Source organism: Palaemon carinicauda, chromosome 10 (genome assembly GCF_036898095.1).
Source record: "Palaemon carinicauda isolate YSFRI2023 chromosome 10, ASM3689809v2, whole genome shotgun sequence".
NCBI lineage: Eukaryota > Metazoa > Arthropoda > Malacostraca > Decapoda > Palaemonidae > Palaemon > Palaemon carinicauda.
The window spans coordinates 71,248,467-71,269,996 of NC_090734.1; the positions used below are offsets into that span (position 1 = coordinate 71,248,467).

General features: G+C 42.5%; 1 protein-coding gene across 1 annotated transcript in view; it reads right to left on the bottom strand.

The window, feature by feature from the left end:
* Positions 1-21,530, bottom strand: part of Ufl1 (UFM1 specific ligase 1) — a 267,931-nt gene that overhangs the window by 36,919 nt on the left and 209,482 nt on the right. Inside the window, exon 10 of the mRNA XM_068380989.1 lies at positions 14,757-14,968. Within this exon, the coding sequence (XP_068237090.1) occupies positions 14,757-14,968 (212 nt within the window). The remainder of the gene's footprint in view (positions 1-14,756; positions 14,969-21,530) is intronic.

Consider the following 21,530-nt stretch of genomic DNA (forward strand, 5'->3'; position numbering starts at 1 on the left):
TCTCAATTAATATTAATTCCTAAATTTTCCCAATCTAAATTCTTAGAAACATCTAGGCATGCTGTGAATAATTTTTGAGAGATGGGATCTTCCTGTATAACTCCTTTCTTAATAGGAATGTTCTCTCTATCTTTATGTAGTTTTAAGATTGCTGTACTTCCTGTATAAACATCTTCAAATGCTCTCACATAAGATTCGTCTATTCCTTATCTTTGAAGGGCTTTCATTACTTCTGAGGTTTTGACCGAATCAAAAGCTTCCTCATACATAGTGGTTTGTCATACTCTGTTGATTTTTCCATTAGCTGGTTAATTACACGGATATTGTTAATTGTTGAATATTCACTTCTTAAGCTTGCTTGCTCGATTCAAGATTAGCTGTCTTTCTATATGGCCTAATTTGATCTTTTTAAATATTTTATATATTACGGAGAGTAAAATTATTGGACAGTAATTTTTCAGGTGTCCTGTGTCTCCCTATTTGTGAATAAGTATAATGATAAGATTTTAAGCTGTAGGTATAGAACATTCTTACAGACATTTTATCTAAAGTTCAGCCACTTTTACTACCATGAAATCTCATTCATCTATTATTTCATCAATTGTTAGGCCATCTTCTCAAGCGGCTATGCCTCTTTTCTTATTTTTTAGTGCTTTCTTTACTTCTCCTACTGATAGGTTGGGTACTGGCTCAGGTGTTTCATATTTCTATTGGCAAAGATATTTCTTATATCACTATCGCATAGCATTGTATGGAAATCCTCCGAAATTTTTATCAATCTCGATTGTGGATAATACTTCCATTTTCATTCTTAACAGCAAACATCTGTTGGCATCCTGTTCTAAGTCTTTTTTTAATCAATCTGATGCTTCCTTTTTTTAGTGTTTTCCTCCATTTTGAGGCTGATATTGTTTATGAATGTCTTGGGTTTTTACTTTGTTTATTGGCTTGGATGGTTCTGCTAATTCTCTTTAATCTCTCTTGGATTTTACCCTCATTTCCAATCTTTTCTTTATTAGGGTTTTAATCTTTTCTGATAGTTTTCATTGATCTTTTTTAGGAACTTTTCCAATTATCTTTTGTATTGATTCCAATATAAATTTTGTTAAATTAGGGTTCATTTCATCTTTACTTACTTCCATTTCATTATATAGCTAGGAGTACCTATTTTGAATTGCTAAACTAAGCTTATCAGATTTTTCTCTTATTACAGAGGTGTTTATTTTCTTAAAATTAGCTCAACTTTTTTTTTCCTTTGAGCTAAACAAATATTGCTTCTTCTAAACAGATTTTGCTTCTTGCTATTCTATGGTTACTTGACTTTAACTTGTTTAACACATTTGAACTTAATTAACTTTTTCACTGAGAATAAAATCTACTTTGTTTTCATTTTTTCCATTTGGGCTTCTCCATGTCCATTTTTTAAGTTAATCTTTATAAAAAAATGTGTTAATGATTTTAAGATTATTTCGTTTAGAAAATTATACAAGCATGCCTCCCCTGTAATTCCTTCTGCCCACTCCAAATTTACTTATTGCTGATTCTCCCCTCTTCTTTTGACCTACTTCAGCATTGAAATCACCCAAAACAAATGTAAATTGAGTCTTATGGTTTTTCCATGGACATCTTCAGACCTTCATAAAAAGTTTCAATTTCTTCCACTGTATGGGATGTTGTTGGTGCATACGTTTGAATGATCTTCAGTTTATACTTATGTAGTTTGATAATTGATCCTGTAACTCAAAGACTAAAACTACTAAATTCTTATATGTTACCTGCAAAATTTTTATTAACAAGAAGAGCCAGTCAATTTTCTTTGTTACTTTCATGTCCTCTGAATCAAAATAAATGGCGCTCTTTTAACTCTCAGTAAGATTCCCCAATTCTTCCAATTTCACTCAATCCTATCATATCCAAATTTATTTCTTTCAGCTCTTCTAATAACACAGCAAGGTCTTCCCTTGGCAGGGTCTGGGTGTTGTATATTGCAGGTTGTTTCCAAAGGTGGCCTGTTTTAGTCCAGTGGCTTTTAGCGCACCCTGCAGTGGGATGTAAGTAGCCCCCACTGTGGAGGATTAATTTTTTTTTTATTTTTTTTTTATTTTTTTTCCAAATCCTGAGAGAGAGAGAGAGAGAGAGAGAGAGAGAGAGAGAGAGAGAGAGAGAGAGAGAGAGAGAGAGAGAGAGAGAGAGTAGTTAGTGTATCGATTGTTTGTGGTGAGAAAGGCTGTTGGAACAAATGAGATTGTTTGTTTGTTTATGTTTTTAGTTAGGTTACGACAGTGGTGAATGTCTTGGGTGAATGCTTATTTTGATTTGACTGCTGCTCGATTCAGTTGCGTTTGAATGCTGGATTATCATTATTATTTACCAGCGTGGAAGTGTTTAATTATTTTGACAGTAAGTACAGTTTTGTTTATCTTTGCTTGTCGTGATTGTGAATGATAGGAACAATTTATTATTTATCTTTGATTATAGTGTGATAGTTCAGTTAGTTAGGTGTTCATAAGTTTTTTTCTTTTTTTATTCTGGCAGGCCGTGATTCCTCCTTTGGAGAACTTATTTTTTTTTAATGCCGATCTTGAGTTGACGACCTGGCCTGTAAGAGATTGTGTTTGGACTGCTCATTTGATTGCACAACCGTTGATGACCTGGCCTGTTTATTAAGATTCCGTTTGCTGTTATTGATGATGATGATGATGACAACCACTAATTGACTGTTCAGTTCAGTTGACGAACTGCATATAGTTCCGTTTGCCACAGATTAGTGGGTGCGCCAAGGAGTGATCGGTTTGTATGCGGAGACAGTTTCCGCATTAATAAATAAACAATTATAAACATATTTGATAGTTTGCCATAAAAAACAGTTGGCTTTGTGTTGAGGACAGTGTTGATGTCCCATAAAATATAATATACATTTTGAGTGTGGTCAAGATTAGTTTAAAGTTTGTTAGGGTTATTTTGGTTTATTTGAACGGTGTTACAGTTATTTGAATGGTTTTTAGTATAAAGTGATTGTTATAGTTAGTAAGAAATATATAGTTATAAGGTTATGTTTTGTTTTGTTTTTGTCCTTTTGTCCAAGAGTCCCGCTGCTGATAACGTAAGGGGAAAGGTTGTATTGAGGAGACATTGGTCTGTTTAGAGTGATTCAAGGGTGTGGGGGTTGTTTTGCAACATCCCGCCACATTATTTTGGCGCCCGAACAGGGACAGCCAAGGTGGGACTGAAGCTGGACTCTTTGACGAAGGACTGAATTAGGTTAAGAAATTAGATATAAGACTGAAAATGGAAGGTAAATTAAAGGCTTTGGAGGCGGAATTGCGGCATTATAAAGAACGGGAGCAGATGTTGATAGTTGAGAAAGAGAGGTTGCTAGTAGAGAATGAGAGGTTGAACTGGGAGAATGAGGCGATGCAGAAGGAGCTTAGGGAGTTGAAGGGAACTGTAGAGAGAGTGGAAGAATGTTTTGAGATGAGGATGAAAGAGAATGAGGAACGAATGGAGAAACGATTGGAAGCTATGATGGGGCAAGTCATGGGGATGATGAAAACTTTAATGGTTGAAGGTGCAGTCGGAAGAGTGTCCTCAGCTTCGGGTAATGGGTTGATATTGGATGAGAAGACTAAGGTTAGTGATAATGGGAAAGGAAGTGATAGTGATAGTAATAGTAATAGTGAGAGTGAGATTGAAGATAAGGGAATTAGGCATAGTAAGGATGAACCGAAATGTGATAGGAAGAATGAGAAGAAATGTAAAAGTGATGTAAAGAAAGAGAAGAAAAAGTGTCAGGATGAGAGCAAGGATGATCGTGAATGGGTGAAAGTGGTGAGTAAGAAAAGGGCTAGGAAGAGTATAATCAAGGATAGGAGTAGGAGTGTGGAATTAGATTCTTTATACATCCCGCCACACCACCTTATTCCACTGTCGCTGGGGACTGGGGGCCAAGATGAGGTTATGTTATTCATTTTCACTACCACGCTGGCCACTGTGGAGTGGTGATGGTGGGATATTTTGTTCTGATCGGTAACAGTAAACCAAACTAGTGCGGGTGGCCCTGGCTAGTATAGCTTTACTGATCATGGTGATATGCAAACCCTTTGATATATAGGGGAGATTATATTAATTATCTCTTTATTTGTATTTTTTTATATTGCGCTGCATTTATTTTATATCTATTGTTATAATAAAATGCTAATTTTTAATATATACAATTTGATAGGGTAATTTTTATTTTTTTTTTTATCTATGAAAATGTGTAATAAATGGCAAAAACATTTATCAGAAAGCAATCTCTGCCCATGTTCCAGCCTCCATTGCTCAATTTCTACTAGGAACACTTATTGAATTTATTGTTGATATATATAGGAAATTCATTCAGCTTTCCATTGCTATTTTTATTTTTTTCATAGCATTATTGGTTACCGAGTAATTATGAACAATGAGAGTGTACATATTCACCTGAATATCACTTGAACCACACTCGTTTTACCGTGAATAATTTGGAAATAATTTGTATTTTTCCTAACCATGCAAACCTGAAGCTCTCTACTATGGAGATGTATACTGGCCAAAAGACTTTTAGTGGTGTGTAACTATCCACTGATTGTTAGTGGTCAGGTAATGGGGGTTAGGACTGACCACCCTGCTAACACATGCACTAGCAACAAGAATCCACTTTGTAATTCCAAGCAGGACTTCAGTGGAAGGTGATGACATGCCAGCATGGGTAAAAAGCTTCAGGTTTGTATGGTTAGGAAATATACAAATTATTTCCAAATTTGTCATTTGTTCCGGAACCAAATACAAACCATTCAGCTCTTTACTATGGAGACTTACGTTTAGGTGGGTGGAAGTCCAATACCAACTGGCTGGTAACTGACTTGGGGCCTGACTGTGCTTCGCATAAGCTGCGTTAAGTATTGCCCGCCACCTCGCTAACTTTCTAAGTTGTGGGAGGGTTAACGGCCTGAGCAATTTGTGTAAAGGTGTGAGAACTAGGCTCTCATGATTCAACCAGGTAAGTTTTGCCTTGGAGATAGGCTCCACACTTACACTAGACATCGCCCAACTCTTACCTCACTGGGATTTTGGAGACATAATGAATACATATTATATGTATTAGGTCACACAAGGGAAAATGGTAACCACCAAAGCAACTCACAGAGCTCTTCGAATGCTAAAACCCCAAGAGAGGGGCGCATAAAAGATGAAGAGACCAGTCACTTGCACATTCATTCTAGCCTTACAAGCAGGTAACATCAAACTTGAACCGACTGTTACTTCCTACCAAGGAGCTGAGGTGTTCATGACCATCTTTTGTGCAACCACCAATGGACCTATCGAGAATGTATCTGGTTTCCTGTGTGTTACGTATTGCAGGTAGTGGGCTGTGAACATTGTTTGATGATTCCACATGCCTGATTGGAAAACCTGCATCACATAGTTCTTTAATCACACCCCTGACGTCATGAGCTCTAGGTCTACAGTCGAGAGGAGTCGAATCCAAATGTAGGGCTTGTTCTATATACCTGCCTCATCCAGGAAGAGATCGAGTTGACTCTCCTCTTGATTCTTCATATATTGACAAAGTGTCTCTTGACCTGCTGATGAGCTTAAGCATCCGTTTGCGAAATTTCCTCCGTGCCCTTACAGGGTAAAGTAACAATTGATCTGGGTCATCAATTACAGAACAAAGGCTGTCAATACGGAAGGGCCCAATTCTAGGATCTGTTACAGATGGAGCATGAGTCTTGGTAACAGACTCAGGGAAAGGTATGATTGTAAGTAGGTCAAGGACGGTGGCTCCTCAACATCCGGATCTCAGTATTGATAATGTTTCTTTAAATTTGTATGACTCTTTCAAAATTTTAGGTGTGATTCTCGACAGCAAATTTACTTTTGATAAACATATAAGGTCTGTGTCTTCTTCAATTGCACAAAAAATTGGCTTATTGAGAAAGTCTTTTAAGATATTCGGTGATCAATCTATTCTGAAGAAGTGTTTTAGTTCTTTTATTCTACCTTGTTTTGAGTATTGTTCTCCTGTCTGATCTTCAGCTGCTGATTCTCATCTTAATTTGTTGGACAGAAACTTACGGTCTATTAAATTTCTTATTCCTGATCTAGATATTAATCTCTGGCACCATCGTTCAATTAGTTCATTATGCAAGTTGCATAAGATTTTTCATAACTCTGACCATCCTTTACATTCAGATCTCCCTGGACAATTCTATCCTGTTCGTAATACTAGGCAGGCAGTTAATTCTAATAGCCAGGCCTTCTCCATCATAAGACTCAATACTACGCAGTACTCTAGAAGTTTTATTCCAGCTGTTACCACGTTGTGGAATGATCTTCCTAATCGGGTTGTTGAATCAGTAGAACCTCAAAAGTTCAAAGTTGAAGCAAATGCTTTTTTGTTGACCAGGCTGACATGAGTCTTTTTATAGTTTATATATGACATTTGTTTTTGACGTTGTTAATAGTTTATATATGACATATCTCTTTTGACATTACTTTTTTTAGAATGATTTATTGTTAATTTGTTCTCTTCAGTTATTTATTTCCTTATTTCCTTTCCTCACTGGGCTATTTTTCCCTATTGGAGCCCCTGGGCTTATAGCATCTTGCTTTTCCAATTAGGGTTGTAGCTTGGATAGTAATAATAATAATAATACTAGGCCTACACTGCGGGTTCGGTTTTGTTTAGAAGAGACCATGTCCTTTGTTGGCACTCATCAATGAGGTCAAGGCGAGAAGGAAAGAACCTTGCTAAGATCAGGTCCTGATCTGAAGGCTGACTAGAAGTATGAATCACTCCTTTACAGGAACGTGGTCCAAAAATTATGCTCCGAGGAGGTGGTCTGACTTCTGATTGGGGACCAGTAAGTTCGAGAGACACTTACATTGCTGCAAAGTTAACTCCGTTCAAAACGGTAGCTGAGAATCAAAACCCAAAGGTATTCAGTCATGGTTGAGACCGAACAGGGTCTTTTCCTCCACAAGGTAGTGAGCTTCGCTATCCTGGGAAAAGAAAAATCAATCGACAAAACCATGTGCCTCAATCTTAGGCAAATGCGACCTACACGGGTATCCAAATATTCTTTTTGTAATTACTTGTAAAAAGCCACCCTCAGAGGGAAGAAGTTGAGCACCCTCCAGAAGAGAAGTCGTAGGGACACAAGTGATCATGGTGAGTCCCTAACTGAGGTTGTATGGGAAGCTCAGGAAAGGAGAGAACCATTCTCTTGTTATCTCTGCACACAGGAATAAAGGGCCTAGGTGCTAATGTGCTTGCTGCCACTGCTGAGGATTATTGAACAATCTGATGATGCCCTTCTACAATGAGTCTCCTCATCAAACAGACTTGCTGTGCCCTCGGGGCTCGATGGGTGAGGCGGCGAATGCTCAGCAGGCCTCACAATCTGCAGCAATGACCCTGAAGGGAAACTGCTAACGAGACTTATTTTGCGGAAGCCCCTGTGGGGCGATCACACTGGGTAAGGGGGCCTCTCCCATGAACGAGATAGTCGCCTGACACCTGTAGGAGGGGAAGGGAGCCCTCCCGTAAACAGGAAGGTAGCCCTAAATCTGGAGTAAGTGAAGGGCAGTCTTCCCATGAACAAGGATGGTTGCCCAACACTCAAGTTGAAGGTCGGCTTCAAGCGCTGCCTGGGAAATGTAGCCGAAGCTAGTTTTGGGGATCACCATGAAGAGATCACCTTAAGGGGAACTAGCCTGCAACTGCTCTCGTTACTACGCTGCAGTTGCAGGAACGAAGGCGAGCAGAAGCAAAGAGAGCTGCAGCCAATGGCACAAGAACTCTATCGGTGCATTACCTACAGAATCTCAGAGAGGAAAACCATGGTCAACCCCTGTGGAGGCCATGCTGCTCCCGCTGTGCCTCTAACTGTAGTACTCTTGAAAGCCATTCCTTAAACGGGAGACCCAAATGTCCCAAGGAAGGCAGGAGTTGCCGTAAGTGGGAACAAGACAGTCTGCCCCTGTAGAAAGCGCCTCTACTTCACTAGAAGCGATGGTGTCCGCACCTAAGGGAAGTCTGGGGTCAATTAATCATCGTTCTACCCGTCCATCCTCCAACGGAGGCTGAACAAGCAGAAATGATGTTAAGTCAAAGGCCAGTTTATTAAGGTTAACGGTAGAGAGAGACGGAATGTCTGTTTTCTACAGAGCCAAAATTAAAGTAGCTTATTGTCACTAGTGTGTGTGCGTGAGTGGGGGGGGGGGGTCCTACCACGCTAACTACTGGTGGGTAGTTGCACCTTGTTCAAAGTCTTTTGGCTGGTTTCAGCTGTCACAGAAATATATCTCCATAGTAAAGTACTGAAAAGTTTGTATTTGCTGCCAGAACAATTTTCTTTGTAGGTGGGTTTGTGTACGGCAGAAGTCATGTTACCTCTGTAGCAGGCATCTGATGAAATAAGGCAGACACAACAGCTTTTATTGCTTTGTTATTTTCTAAAATAGAAAACGATATGCTATAGCAATGGAAAAAATTAATTAGACAATCAAGTACCACCAACGTTGTTTGCTCCTGACCCTTAACTCTCTGATTTTCCTGCTACTGACTCACAACTCTCTAACTCATCTGCTCCTGCTCCCAACACATTCCTCTACATCGTCTGTTTTTTCACTTCTAGCGACTAACTGATCTAGATGATCCCTCTGCTATCTCTTCAAGTGATTAAAAATGCTGAAATGGCTATATTATCATCCAGTATCTCATCTGAATAGGTATTCAAAGAATGTCACCACCATCACCATACAGGATCATCACAAAAGGAAAATGGAGGAGACGGCGAGTGCCTGAGTAGCCTAAATTATAACATTTGTTATAAATAGCATTACAGTATTATTGTCATTATTATTAGTGCAGTACATACTGACTGTACTGTCTGGTATAATACGTCCATTCCAAAGTACCGTAGAGTACACTACGTATAAACGTTATTACAATACAGGTATAGTATAGTACTATACCTATTATATAGCACAGAAGGTAACAGCAATATTTGAGATTAACCATGTAAATGATGATACAAGCATAAATTTGATACACTTGCTCTCAAGTAATACTAATTCCTTGTTTGTGGTCAGGAATGTTTGAGTAGCAGATTGCATAGTGTTGTTTTTGATGGGTACCATAGTGAATATAGGAATGTGATATCTGGTGTTCTTGGCCCATTACTTTTCATACTATATACACATATTTGGTTTGACCTAGAATAAAGCTAGTTGCATATGTAGATGATGATACTCTCTTTGTATCAATTCCATCTCCTAAATGTAAATCTAGGGTTGCTGAATCCCTAAATAGAGATCTAGCTAAAATTAGTACATGGTGCAAATTATGGCACATTAAGTATAACCCTAACAAAACTCAAAGTATGATTGTACATAGGTCAAGAACAGTAGCTCCTCAACATCCAGATCTCTGTGTTGATAATGTTTCTTTAACTATATGCAACTCCTTAAAAAAATTTTGTTTGATTCTTGATTGCAAATTTACTTTTGAGAAACATATTCGGTCTGTTTCTTTTTCAATCTAAAAAAATGGCTTATTGAGAAAGACTGTTAAGATTTTTGATGATCAATCTATTCTGAAGAAATATTTTAATTCTTTAATTCTGCCAATTCTCCTCTTTATAAATTGGGCAAAAACTTGTAGTCTATTAAATTTCTTATTCCTGATCTTGATAAGTGAAACCTGTATATACGAAAGTTTCTTTATACAAAAAACTCTTTTTATGAAACGACATACGAAGATTTTTCACCTCACATTAGGAAAAAATACTAAGGATACGAAAAGAAATTCGCTCCACCACACAAAATTTAAAATTTGCGCTTCACAAACTTTAAACTCGCCACCATCGCCCTGTTCTTCCATTGGTTATCTCCCTACCTTAATGCTAGTTACCGCCATAAGATCCTGGCTCTCCTATTGGTCCGCATCTTTCTTATCATACATCTGCCAGCATCCCTAGACCATTTCGTTTCCGCATTTGCTAATCCTTGCCCAAGCAGGGGTATAGGATCTCCGAAAGAGATTTCACTCGTGCCTTACTTTAGGCCATCGCCATCAAAGTTGTGACACCAGAGCTACGACCCGTCTCCAGACCACCACGAGAGGATGAGGTTCAGACCTCAACAGAACAGCAGGCACCTTCCAGAACTTCTTTGCATGAGGAATACCTGCCGTCTCGCAGAGAGTCTAAGGACGTCAAGCCGGTTCAAAAGAACTCGAAGGCTTGAGCAGCCCTCCTGTAAGAGATAGCTAGGAGATCTTCTCCAGTGGTAGGAATGTCAAACAACATCCCTCCAGTTAACGACCGTGGATGATGATTTGGATTCGGAAGATGACTATCTCCTGAGGGCTGCTAGTCCAAAGTTTCATTCAGAAGCTGAGCCAAGGGAGTCACAATACACCTTCTGGCAAGTCCTAGCCTACATGAGGGCCATCAATGGGTTGGCTAACCCTGAGATGGCCCCTCAGGAAGGCAAAGATATGGTCTTGGACCATGTATATGGGACCCAACGACCACCTAAGACTAGTGCAGCCCTGCCCTGGTCTAAAGGTCTGGCAGCAGACAGAAAGAAGACATTTTTGAAGATTGCTGGCTCCTCTAACTCACTTCGAGCAGGTTCATACTCTAAATTCCTCCTGCCTCCCTTGATCCAGCAGATGAGATACTATGAGGTCACAGATGAGCCCTTTCTGGCTTTGCCTCGAGATCCATCTGTAGAGCCCCTATCAAGAAATATCTCTATTGAGAGGCATTCTGGACTCTCAGCCTTGTTTTCTGCGTGAGATCCTAAACATGAAGAAGGCAGCGAAGTATGCCATGCAGGCTGCTTCATAGCTTGATCTGTGGTTGGGGTCAGTGGGCCACCTTTTTAAAACTGAGGATTGGTCCAAGGAGTCTATAAGGAGGTCCATGAAGACCTTTCTCTTGTTGGGCAATCACACCTAATTCCTTTCTCACCAGGTTGTTAGCCTATGGACGAACGCGATTCTCAAGTGACGAGATGCCATGACTGTCAAGTTCCAGAGACAGGTTTCCAAGGCTGAAATTACAAGTCTCAGAAACTCCACCCTTGACACCACAGCCCTGTATAAGCCGGACGAGGTCGAGAGGGAGGCTGAGCGGTGAAATAAGTCCACCAAGGACTGCCTTCCCCACAGGGCTTTGACATCAAGGCCCTATGGGAAGGCTCCACCACCTTCCAGAAAACAGCCACAATCCACCAAACCCTTGACTAGAAGGACAGTAGGGTCCTCTCAGAAGGTGTAAAAAAGGCCCTTTCCTGCCAACAATCCTAAGGGTTCCAAACCCTCCAGAGCAGGGAAAAGTGGTTGGAGAAGTGGCAGAGGCCTGTCCCACTAAGGGACAATCCTCTCGTGGCCCACCAGTTGGAGGATGCCTGCAATGCTACTGGCAGAAGTGGCTGCAGCACGGGGGCGATCCTTGGACAGTCTCTGTGATTTGTTCAGGGTATCCCATCCCATTCACTCAATCTCTCTCTCCACTGACTCGGGATCCAGTTCCATCGAGCTCTTACACAGAGGGATCCGCAAAGGAGCTGGTCCTCCAGGCCGAAGTCCAGACCATGGTGAAGGTCGGCATGGGGAGGAGTCTGTTTCAGCATCCTCCTGTTATGTTTCGTCGTCAGGACCAGTGTAACTTCCAGGTGAGAGTAATCCTGCTGAATCCACTTCCCACCTATGTAGCTCCATATGGCTCCATATGGTCTTCCGATGGGTGAGAGAATCAAGGGGCTCTAGGGCCCTGCTAAAATGGGTCTCATCCTAGGGTCCAATTGGAAAACAGAAGAGGAGGAGAAGGAAACAGTCTTCTCTAGGGGAATTCTTGGTGTAGAAGCCACTGCTGACTTCTGGTTGGGGGTAAGTGTTGGGAGCACTAACTTCTGTGCATGCTGGGTTGTGTCAACCACTGCCTGCCTGATGACTTTGAACAAGGTGTCAAACCAAGATGGCTGTTTCCCCAAAGCCGACAGGTCCATGGTGTCCTTGCGGAGGCCTGAAGGTCGATATCGCCTCCTTGGGGAACGCTGCCTCGGTACCTGGAAATGATGGGGTGAAGGTTGCCTGCCTTGATCAATCCGCAAAGGCATCTCAAGGTCTTCCTGGGTGATGTTCCTGGGGTGATCTGGAGAGATGGGAACACTGGGAAATTTGTTTGATAGTTCCCTGAACCCTTTGGGAAAGGGAATGAGCTGTTCACCTCGTGCTAGTGACTTGAATCAGGGTAAAGGTTGCTCCACCGCTGCTGCTACTTAACTACTGGGCTGTCAAGGTGTTAGACCTTCCTTGCTCGCAGGAGCGTGTGAATTGCACGCGAAAGATTGATCGCGCGCAGAAAAATCAATTTCACGCGTGAGCGCATGGGAGATGGTGAGCAGGGCAGATCTTGGAGACCTTCGACGGGCTAGTGAGTGATGATCACGTGCTGGATATCGACAAGCAGGTGAGTGGAGAGTGGGCGAACTGAGAGCGTTTATGTGCGAAAGATTGACGCATTGGTGAGTGATGCGTTGTAGCACGACGTGCAGGAGTGATGGGTTGGCGAGCAACACGCAGGAGATTGATGGGTTGGCGAGCGACAGTCAAGAGAGTGATGGGTTGGGTTGGCGAGCGATGTGCAGGAGTGATGGGATGGGTTGGCGAGCGACGGGTTGTAACGCGACAAATTGGCGATTGGCAAGCCGATGACTGATGTTCAGGCAAGCTGCGAGCTGGGGAATGGCGAGGAGGTGAATGACGCATCGGCGAGCAGGAGAGTGTCGCATTGGCAAACGGTAAGATGGCGAGTAGCATCCAGGCGAGCAGTGAGATGAAAAGTAGAGTGTTGGGCAGGAGAGCGTCATCTGGTAGGAGATCATCTAGGAGGGCGAGATGGTGAACAGTGCGTTGGAAGACTGCGTGCTGCCAAATGGCGAGCAATCATGAGGTGACGTGTGATCGCGTGCAGAAGAGGGAGAGCATCCAGCAGGAGGGTGACAATCATCAGCAGATGAACGATGATTTGCAGAGCGTCGACCACGAGCTGGCGAGTGACTATCACAAGATTTGAGTGACGAGCATGAGCTGGACAGTGACGATTACGAGAAGAACAGCTATCACGAGCAGAAGAATCTCGCGAACTGGAGTGCTGGCTGACGGAGGATGAGGCTGAAGGTCTGGGCACGCGTAGAGGAATATGGTCCCTGGAGGACAAAGAGATCAGAGGGTGACATAAGGACTCCTCGTCAGCAGAAGGTTGTCGTTGGGAGGTGAGTGGGCACTCTGGTCTAGTCGGTGCACAAGATTAGCAGTAGTAGGTGAATGCAAGAGATGGGCCCTGCAGACAACTAGTGTCAACAGGAGACAGGACTTCAACCTCGGAGGAACCAGGAGAAGGAACCCTCTGGGCCCTGCGCTGCATTAGTTCTAAGAGAACCTCCTTAGAAGGAAGACCAGCCACACCCAGCGACAGCCAAACCTGCAACACATCAGAAAGTGAAAAGGATTTGCCAGAGGGCGGGGTGTAGTTGCTTCTCTAGGGGAAGTAGCAACGTCCCTGGATTCCCGAGGTTGCCCTGGATTTAGGTGGTCTACGCTCCTACACGACTGCCCCTCGGAAGAGGCCGAACAAGTAGGAGCTTCGGGAAGAGATCGGGGGTCAGAGAAGAGGCCTGAGGCTTCTTCACCCTTGAGGAAGACCCCGAAGGCTAAGAATCCCTCAGACTTCTTCCACCGGCACTCATACCTCTCCCACTGGAAGGCACACCACTCCCTACACTCCTCACAGATGTTACCCTGCTCACAGCGATATCCTCTACATGTCGGACACAACGAGTGGGGGTCGGTCTCGACAAAGTACATGAAGGTGCTGCAAGAGCGACCAGGTCCTGGGCAAGTCCGCATGAGGACGCAGAAGGAGGAACACGCACACCTGAAAAGAAAAGGAAATTAATTACAATGGCCAAGTCTTTTGAAAGCAGAGAGCAGACACTTACGTTCTCCTCAAACCAAAAGAACAAAGTAACTTGGATTCACTGGTGTGTGAGTGAGAGGGGTAGCTGGCAACCCCTGCTACCCCTCACTAACCCCACTATCTACCAATTTGGGTAGTTGCCCCCTTGTTTAGAAGTCTTCCATCTTTACCAAAAGTTAATCCATAATAAATAGCATAAGGTTTGTAGAGAGTTGGAACAACTCTCAGTTCTACCTCTCAAGTCATCTCTCTCTCTAACAATCCTCCTAAATTGCTCACCCTTTTCTACTTTAACCCTTTTACCCCCAAAGGACGTACTGGTACGTTTCACAAAAGCCATCCCTTTACCCCCATGGATGTACCGGTACGTCCTTGCAAAAAAATGCTATAAAAATTCAGGCATTTTCCAAGAGAATGAGACCAACCTGACCTCTCTATGACAAAAATTAAGGCTGTTAGAGCAATTTAAAAAAAAAATTATACTGCAAAATGTGCTGGGAAAAAAATAACCCCCTGGGGGTTAAGGGTTGGAAATTTCCAAATAGACTGGGGGTAAAAGGGTTAAGGTCCGAAAACCTTTATTCTAGACCTCTTCTTTTTCTTCTTGAGTTTTCTACCTTTCATTTTAAAATCCATCATTACCATTCACTGTTGTTTTTTGCATGCTTCTCACTTTACAGTTCATTCAAATTGTTTTTATTAACTCTTCTATCCAGGGTGTAAATAAAAGATACAAACCTTGATAGTCTTGCAAGAGAGAAAATTTATCAGCTGGAATTTGATTCTTGATGTAAGCTAGAATGTGAGGAACAAATTTCCCAGAAGCGTGTAACATACATCCAGATACTGACTGGAAGAGAATCAAACAAGCCAAATGAAGTATCAATGGGAGGTCCATCAAGTTTTCCAGTTGCTCTATGAGTTGACATCGGTGATTTGATAACACTTGTCTGAAAATTTATAATCTTATTAAATATGTATATACAATACTGCATAATATCTCAATGTAAACTACTATATATTGAATACATATACATGATACATACCCTTTAAAAATAATTAAATGAAATATAAAATCAAACTAAACATAGAAATGCCATTAAACATTGGATTTTTTTTCCTTATACCCAGCTACTGATAATTTTGATAAATGGAAAAAATTTCAAACATCCAGTTTTACCAAATATACAGTAGTACCTTGTATATAATTATACATGTATTCAATTTGATATTTAGTTCTTTTAATTATTTAAGCAGCATAACAGATGTGGCCATTTCTAATATGCAGCATTGTGTATTGAAGCACACACTTCTCCCATATTAAGACAAGTAAGAATTCATAGTCTAAAATTTTAGATGGAGTCCCCCCATAAAAGGAATAATGTAACAGGATACTTTGTAACTTGATACTTTTGCTCTTCACCTTTTCCTCTCTTGTTATTTAAGCAGTCTGCAACTAATTATCACAAAACAAAGCTGATAAATTAAATGGGTAGATTTAAGTCAAATACCAAATACTAAGAACTAATAACACATTGCTCAACCATTAACCTCTTACCCAAATTAAGATACAGTATATCTTGATTTTGCAGTTCAGTATTATGTTTACTCTCATTCATCTATTACATACTGTACACAAAAAGGGAAAATCCATGGATAGGGTCAACTATCTTGAAATAATTATATAAGCTTCATATAAAGAAAGCTATCTTAAGTTCACAACAAACAATTTTGTTCCCTTACGTACAAACCCTTACTATACCAGTTTGTACAAAAGGCATGATTGGATAGTTCAACAGTCAAAAAGTAGCATAAATACAATTTTAGCATATGTGGGCATTATATATTAGAATAAAGTGGCCAATACATTTAGATAGACTTACTAGCTCCTGTAAAGCTAGTACGATTCTTCTGCAATAAGTTGTGTCTAATCTGAAAGTTTGCAAAGGGGAAAATATTCTAAATTGAAGTTTGCAAATCTCACAATATTCAAATTATTCAAATATTGTACTGTAACAAAGCTGAAATTTAGACATCCATTTTGCACTACTACAAGGAATGAAGATCTACCCTGACAGCTCGAGTGGCTTCCGTACGAAGTGGCAGAATGGATATTGCAATTGATGCACCAAGCAGCTACTACTGCAAATGATGAGAACTAACAACCTGACACAAAGTAGAGCAATGCCAGAGTTACACACAGGAAACTAAAACAAATCAATAACAGAAATTTGATAGTAAAATTTGTTATTTGTTATTTTTGGGCTCGGGCCATGTCGTCCTGATGGAAGGTTCCTTTAGGTAGCTTTTTAAGGGATATTTTCTACAGTGATACTCCCAGAGAATTAAACCGAAGGTCTCCAGGATTCCAACTCATGGCGCAAGTATCCAGTAAAGGATATCGCATAATATCAGGGGACGTATACTAGATACGACACATAGCAATCTTCACCCCGAATAGATTTAACTCTGATGTAAGGGGGAAGAGTGGCAAAAGAAGGGGGAGCCGTTCTAGGTAACCGGTGGACCTTCATCCCTACTACTACCGCGATGCCATTCCTTTTCTTGTAGCTCTCTAAGAGAGTTGTGCTCCCATGTTAACCCGGTGTTTTGTTACAAGTATTGGAATATTCACCATGCAATCTCCAGCATCTTCATCATTTGGAAAGTTGAGTATTAATTCTTTCCTGTGTACAATTTTAGTCTCCCTTTTCACAGTTAAATTTCCATAATTCAAGTGTGTTTGGTTGAGCGTTGCCGAGAACCGGAGGTAGCCATTTTACGACTGCAGTCGCCCGTTACAATTGCATTTTATTTAGTCAGTAGAGCGACATTTCCCGGTATTAAGCTATAATGTTAGCTATTTAAGCAAATTATACAAGTGGTGATTTCGCATACATGAATATTATTCCTCTTCCTATTATGTGACTTTACCTATCGTATGCAGCGGGAATACCGGTGGTACTAACTACCTTGGCCGGGGATCCTACCACAGCTAGTAAAGTAATTCCCCAAGTTTAGCATTACCCTATCGTTCTTTCTCGATTCGTATGAGAATTTACATTCTCTAGAAACTATAGATAAGTTACGATATTCACTCTCTCTTAGAGAGAAGAGGCTAAACCCTTTCTCCCTCCCTGAGTGCCACTGCCGATATAGACAGCAACCACTGTCTTTCTTCATCGCCATCGAGTAGAACAAAGATCTTGCTGCCTCCGGCTTTGATTTAGATAGTGACTAACTCAGGGTGCCCTTGTCTTGCCGCCAACGATGTCGTCAGCAAAAGAACCATGCTTCCTTTGCCGCCGACGATGTCGTCAGCACAGGAAGCCATACTTCCTCAGTTCACTGTTTAAGGTAGGCGGCATACCTGCCGCAACCTTTCATATCAATGAACTATAAGACCCTTTACCCTTCCCCTTCTGTTCTTTAGTGACGTCATAGCCGTCACAAAACTCCCTCACCGGTATTCTGACCGTCATCCCGGCTTGCTAGGGTAACAGCATTACCGGCTGGTACCCTGCCGGTAGCAGTTAGTTCAGCCCTCTCTGCCACCTTCCCCCTTACTTCCTTCCTTCACAGGAAGTGAATATTATTGGGGGGAAGATTGCGATGGCTCCTGACGGCTGCCGGTGGGAAACCTAACATACTTTGGGAAGTCCTCAGCTCTCCCTTGAGCTGCCATCCACATTTATTGCCGCCGACGTCATAGCCAGCGACACGCCTTTTGTGGATTGGTGAAAGCCAGAATCTGACAGATTCTTCCCCCTTCCATTGGAACTTTCATTCTGGCAAGGAGACAGTAGGCAGTTCGATAGTCCTCCTACACTTCCTACTGTTATGTTTAGTCATAATAATAGGAAACTCTCGTTCCTTAATGCTTTCTTTCCCTCTATCAGTTAGTACCGCCAGATACTAACCTAACACTGGCAGTGCCACCGGCTAAACTACAGTATACAACTATACAGTAGTACACATTTTCTAACATTCTCTGTTTCCTATCGCAGTCAATTGTTGGGACCACGCTATTATGTTGAGGTTGAGTACTCCCTCAACCCCCAGATGGTTTTTTCAATCATAAGGACCCCAAAATCACCGATCAGGATTAATATATACTATAGGTGGATAATGTTAGTATAAGACATTTACTAACTACAACTCTAGTTCCTAGAGTTTTTCTACCTTGTATTCTCCCTATCAGGGAAACTAAATATTATTACTGACGGAAGTCTCACCAATGGCCTGGGAGAGAAAACACAGATGTCTTTTCTACTTCCTTTCAAGCTTGCTATCCTAAGCTATTATAAACAATAGTGATTACTATTGTTAATAAAAATTGTATGCTTTTATATCACTGATATAAAAAATATGAATACTCATTGGGCCCTTTTTCCTTTACATGAGGAGCCGATGTAGAAGTGTGCAGCATTGTTCTGCAACCACAAAAGCAAAGACTTTTGTGGCCACACAAAGAGCAGGACTCATGACCCCTGCTGCATCGTGTTGGGAGTCCTCAAATATTGGGACCCGAAGGGTTGCCCCACCTGCTCGACCCTGCTGGCCAACGGCTTTGGTGAAGCCCCCCCAGTCAACATAGAGACTAGGGATACATCCAGGGAGACCCTTCACAAATGGGTAAGAGGGTTCCAGAAGAACACTCCGGGACCATACTTACCCGAACGACTCCTAAGGTGCCTACTGTTCCCCAGGGCTCTATCAAATGTGGTGGTGCCCCAGGAACAAGTCCAGCCTCCCCTCATACAACTGAAGCTCGACGCGGACAAAAACAAGGCACTGGAAGGCATGGACATCCATCAAGAGAGAATGTCAGAAGTGTCCACTGACACTGAGCAGTACCTACTGCAAGAAGGCCCTGAAGAAAACGTGGATCATCCACAAGGGGAGGAAGAAGGATCCGTATCAACGGCAACTGAAGACCCTCAGTTTGCAGTGACGGCATACCAACCTATGCTGTCAACTTCTTTGGCCCCAACCCCACAACCAGTTGACAAGAACGAAGAGATCCTTACTTCGATCCAACGGATGATGGAATTGTTCCATAAGGAACAAGAGACGATGCGGGAATCTCTCAGGCGGCAGCAGATACTGTTGCAAGAGAGGGCGGACCGCCCCGGATCCACCAAGGGCACCACGAAGAAGCCCCTTACAGTGCTGGATCTCCCTCACTGCTCCAAAACCAATCCCTGGAGGTATGCGGAGCATATGCCAATGATGAATGGGAAGCTATTCGTCTCGGAGAAGTTGGGGGCCAAGTTAATTGCAGACCTTGAGTTCTGGCCTAACTTTTCGGCCTACCCAGACTGTTACGTGAGACTGTGGGATGAACATGCAGCCCGAGAGGAAACAGTACCCAAAGAGCTCATTGTCTTTGAACATGACAAGGCGCAAGCCATCTTCCTGAAAACCTTGAAGGGAGCCGGGTACACCAACTCCAGAGTCTCAGCACTGAGCAAGAAATATCCCACCTTTCTTGCCCCTTCCTCCATCTTTTTCCCCTTTTCGGAGAAAGCACTAGACTTTGCCGTCAAGGTAGTTGACGAGGGCAAACCCTGCCCAACCCTAGAGGAATGCAAACCATTCTCTCTAGCACTGCCTACCTGCGAGGAGAAGTGGAAGGATGTCCACCTAACCTTCTCCGTCTCTAAGTTGGATCCAGAGATAGCAGGCCAACAGTTCAATGAGAACCTTCCGAAGTTGCCAGATCATCTTCTGAGGAGGGAGCACGAGTCGAAGGAGAGACTTGCGGCCTCCCTTTCTCATCAGAACTGCCTGGAAATGTGGGCAATTCTACATAACGCCCAAGAAATGTTCATCTTCCTGGCTAAGTCTCACATGGGTACCCTTGTGAAAGACTTATATGCTTTCCTCAGAGCAAGGAGAGCCTGCAGAGAGTTCGTTTTGGCCTCAGGGACCATCAGGCATGAACCAAGGAAGCTGATTACCTCGAGTATCTGGGTTAAAGACCTTTTCCCACAGGAACTGGTCCGAGAGATCATTGCCAAAGCAGCCACGGAGAATAGGAACCTTCTCCAAAGTGGGGCATGAACTCAAAGAGGAAATATTCCTCGGACGGAGGTCCCCAGCCTAAGAATAAAAAGGCAAGGAGACCATGCAGACCTGCACAACTTCCTGCCATGAAGTTCTCCCAGAGGTAACTCCTCTCGGGGCCGAGAAGGACGTGGTCGCGGAAACAAATCTGCAGAACCCCCCAAGCAATGAGGGGTTCCAGGTAGGGGGCAGACTGCATCACTTTCGGGATAGCTGGAACTTCGATCCCTGGGCCCACAGCCTAATCACGAATGGACACGGGTGGAAATGGAGAAGAACTCCAGCCAGTTTTCCAGAATTCTTCCAACACTCCACTCCCTTGTTAGAAGAATATACCTCAGAACTCTTGAACAAGAAGGTAATAAGGAAAGCGAAGTTCATCAAGTTCCAGGGAAGGCTGTTTTGTGTTCCCAAGAAAGACTCAGGCAAACTCAGAGTCATTCTAGACTTGTCTCCACTCAAGTTCATCGAGAACAACAAGTTCCGGATGCTTACTTTGCAACACATAAGGACCCTTCTGCCAAAACGGGTGTACATGGTCTCAATAGACCTAGCAGATACTTACTGGCATCTTCCAATGAGTCACCCTTTCTCCTCCTACCTAGGATTCAAACTACAGAAGATCGTAGGTTCGAAGCATAGTGCAAGACTTTGACCAACGACCATGTAATGGGCTTTGGAGGGGTTGCCAGCTTGGGTCTAGTGCATGCTTTGGCACCTTATAGAAGGCTTCGCTTGTGAGGTCCACCTCAAAGGCGTATAGAAGAGGTCTAGTCAGGGCCAGCTTACATGCGGTTATCGTAGTGGAAGTCAAGCCTTGTTCAAGTAGGTAAATGAAGAGAGACAGAAATCTGTTGAAATTTCTGTTGGTCTCCTTGTTTTCACAAGGGATACCCATTTCTTCCAAGACGATTCACATTGTCTCCTGGTTGAACTTGACTTGTACCCTACAATGAAGGCGACCTTGTCCTTCGAGATCCTAAACTTCTTGTTCGCTGCTAGGGCGAAAAAATCATGATGTAGGTTGTTGGTTCCCGAGGATGAAATGTAAACAGTCGACTTCTGCACCAGTTGGGATAAAACTGAGTTTGGCAGAGGAAACAGCTTCAGTTTCAATTCTAGAACTAGAGGGAACCAATTGTTTTGGGGCCATTTGGGGGCCACTACTGCAGCTGTTCCTCTGAAGGATCTTAGCTTGTCGAGGACTTTTAGCAGGAGATTGGTTGGTGGAAACAGGTAAATCCAATTCCATCTGCTACAGTCGAGAGACATGGCATTTGTTGCTTCTGCTTAAGGTTCTTGTAAGGGGCTATATAACGAGGTAGTTTCTTGTTGTCGCTCGTTGCAAAGAGGTCGATCTGCAGGTCTGGAACTTTTATTGAAATAAAGGAGAATGAGTCTGCGTCTAGGGACCATTCTGTCTCTATCGGATTTCACCTGGAT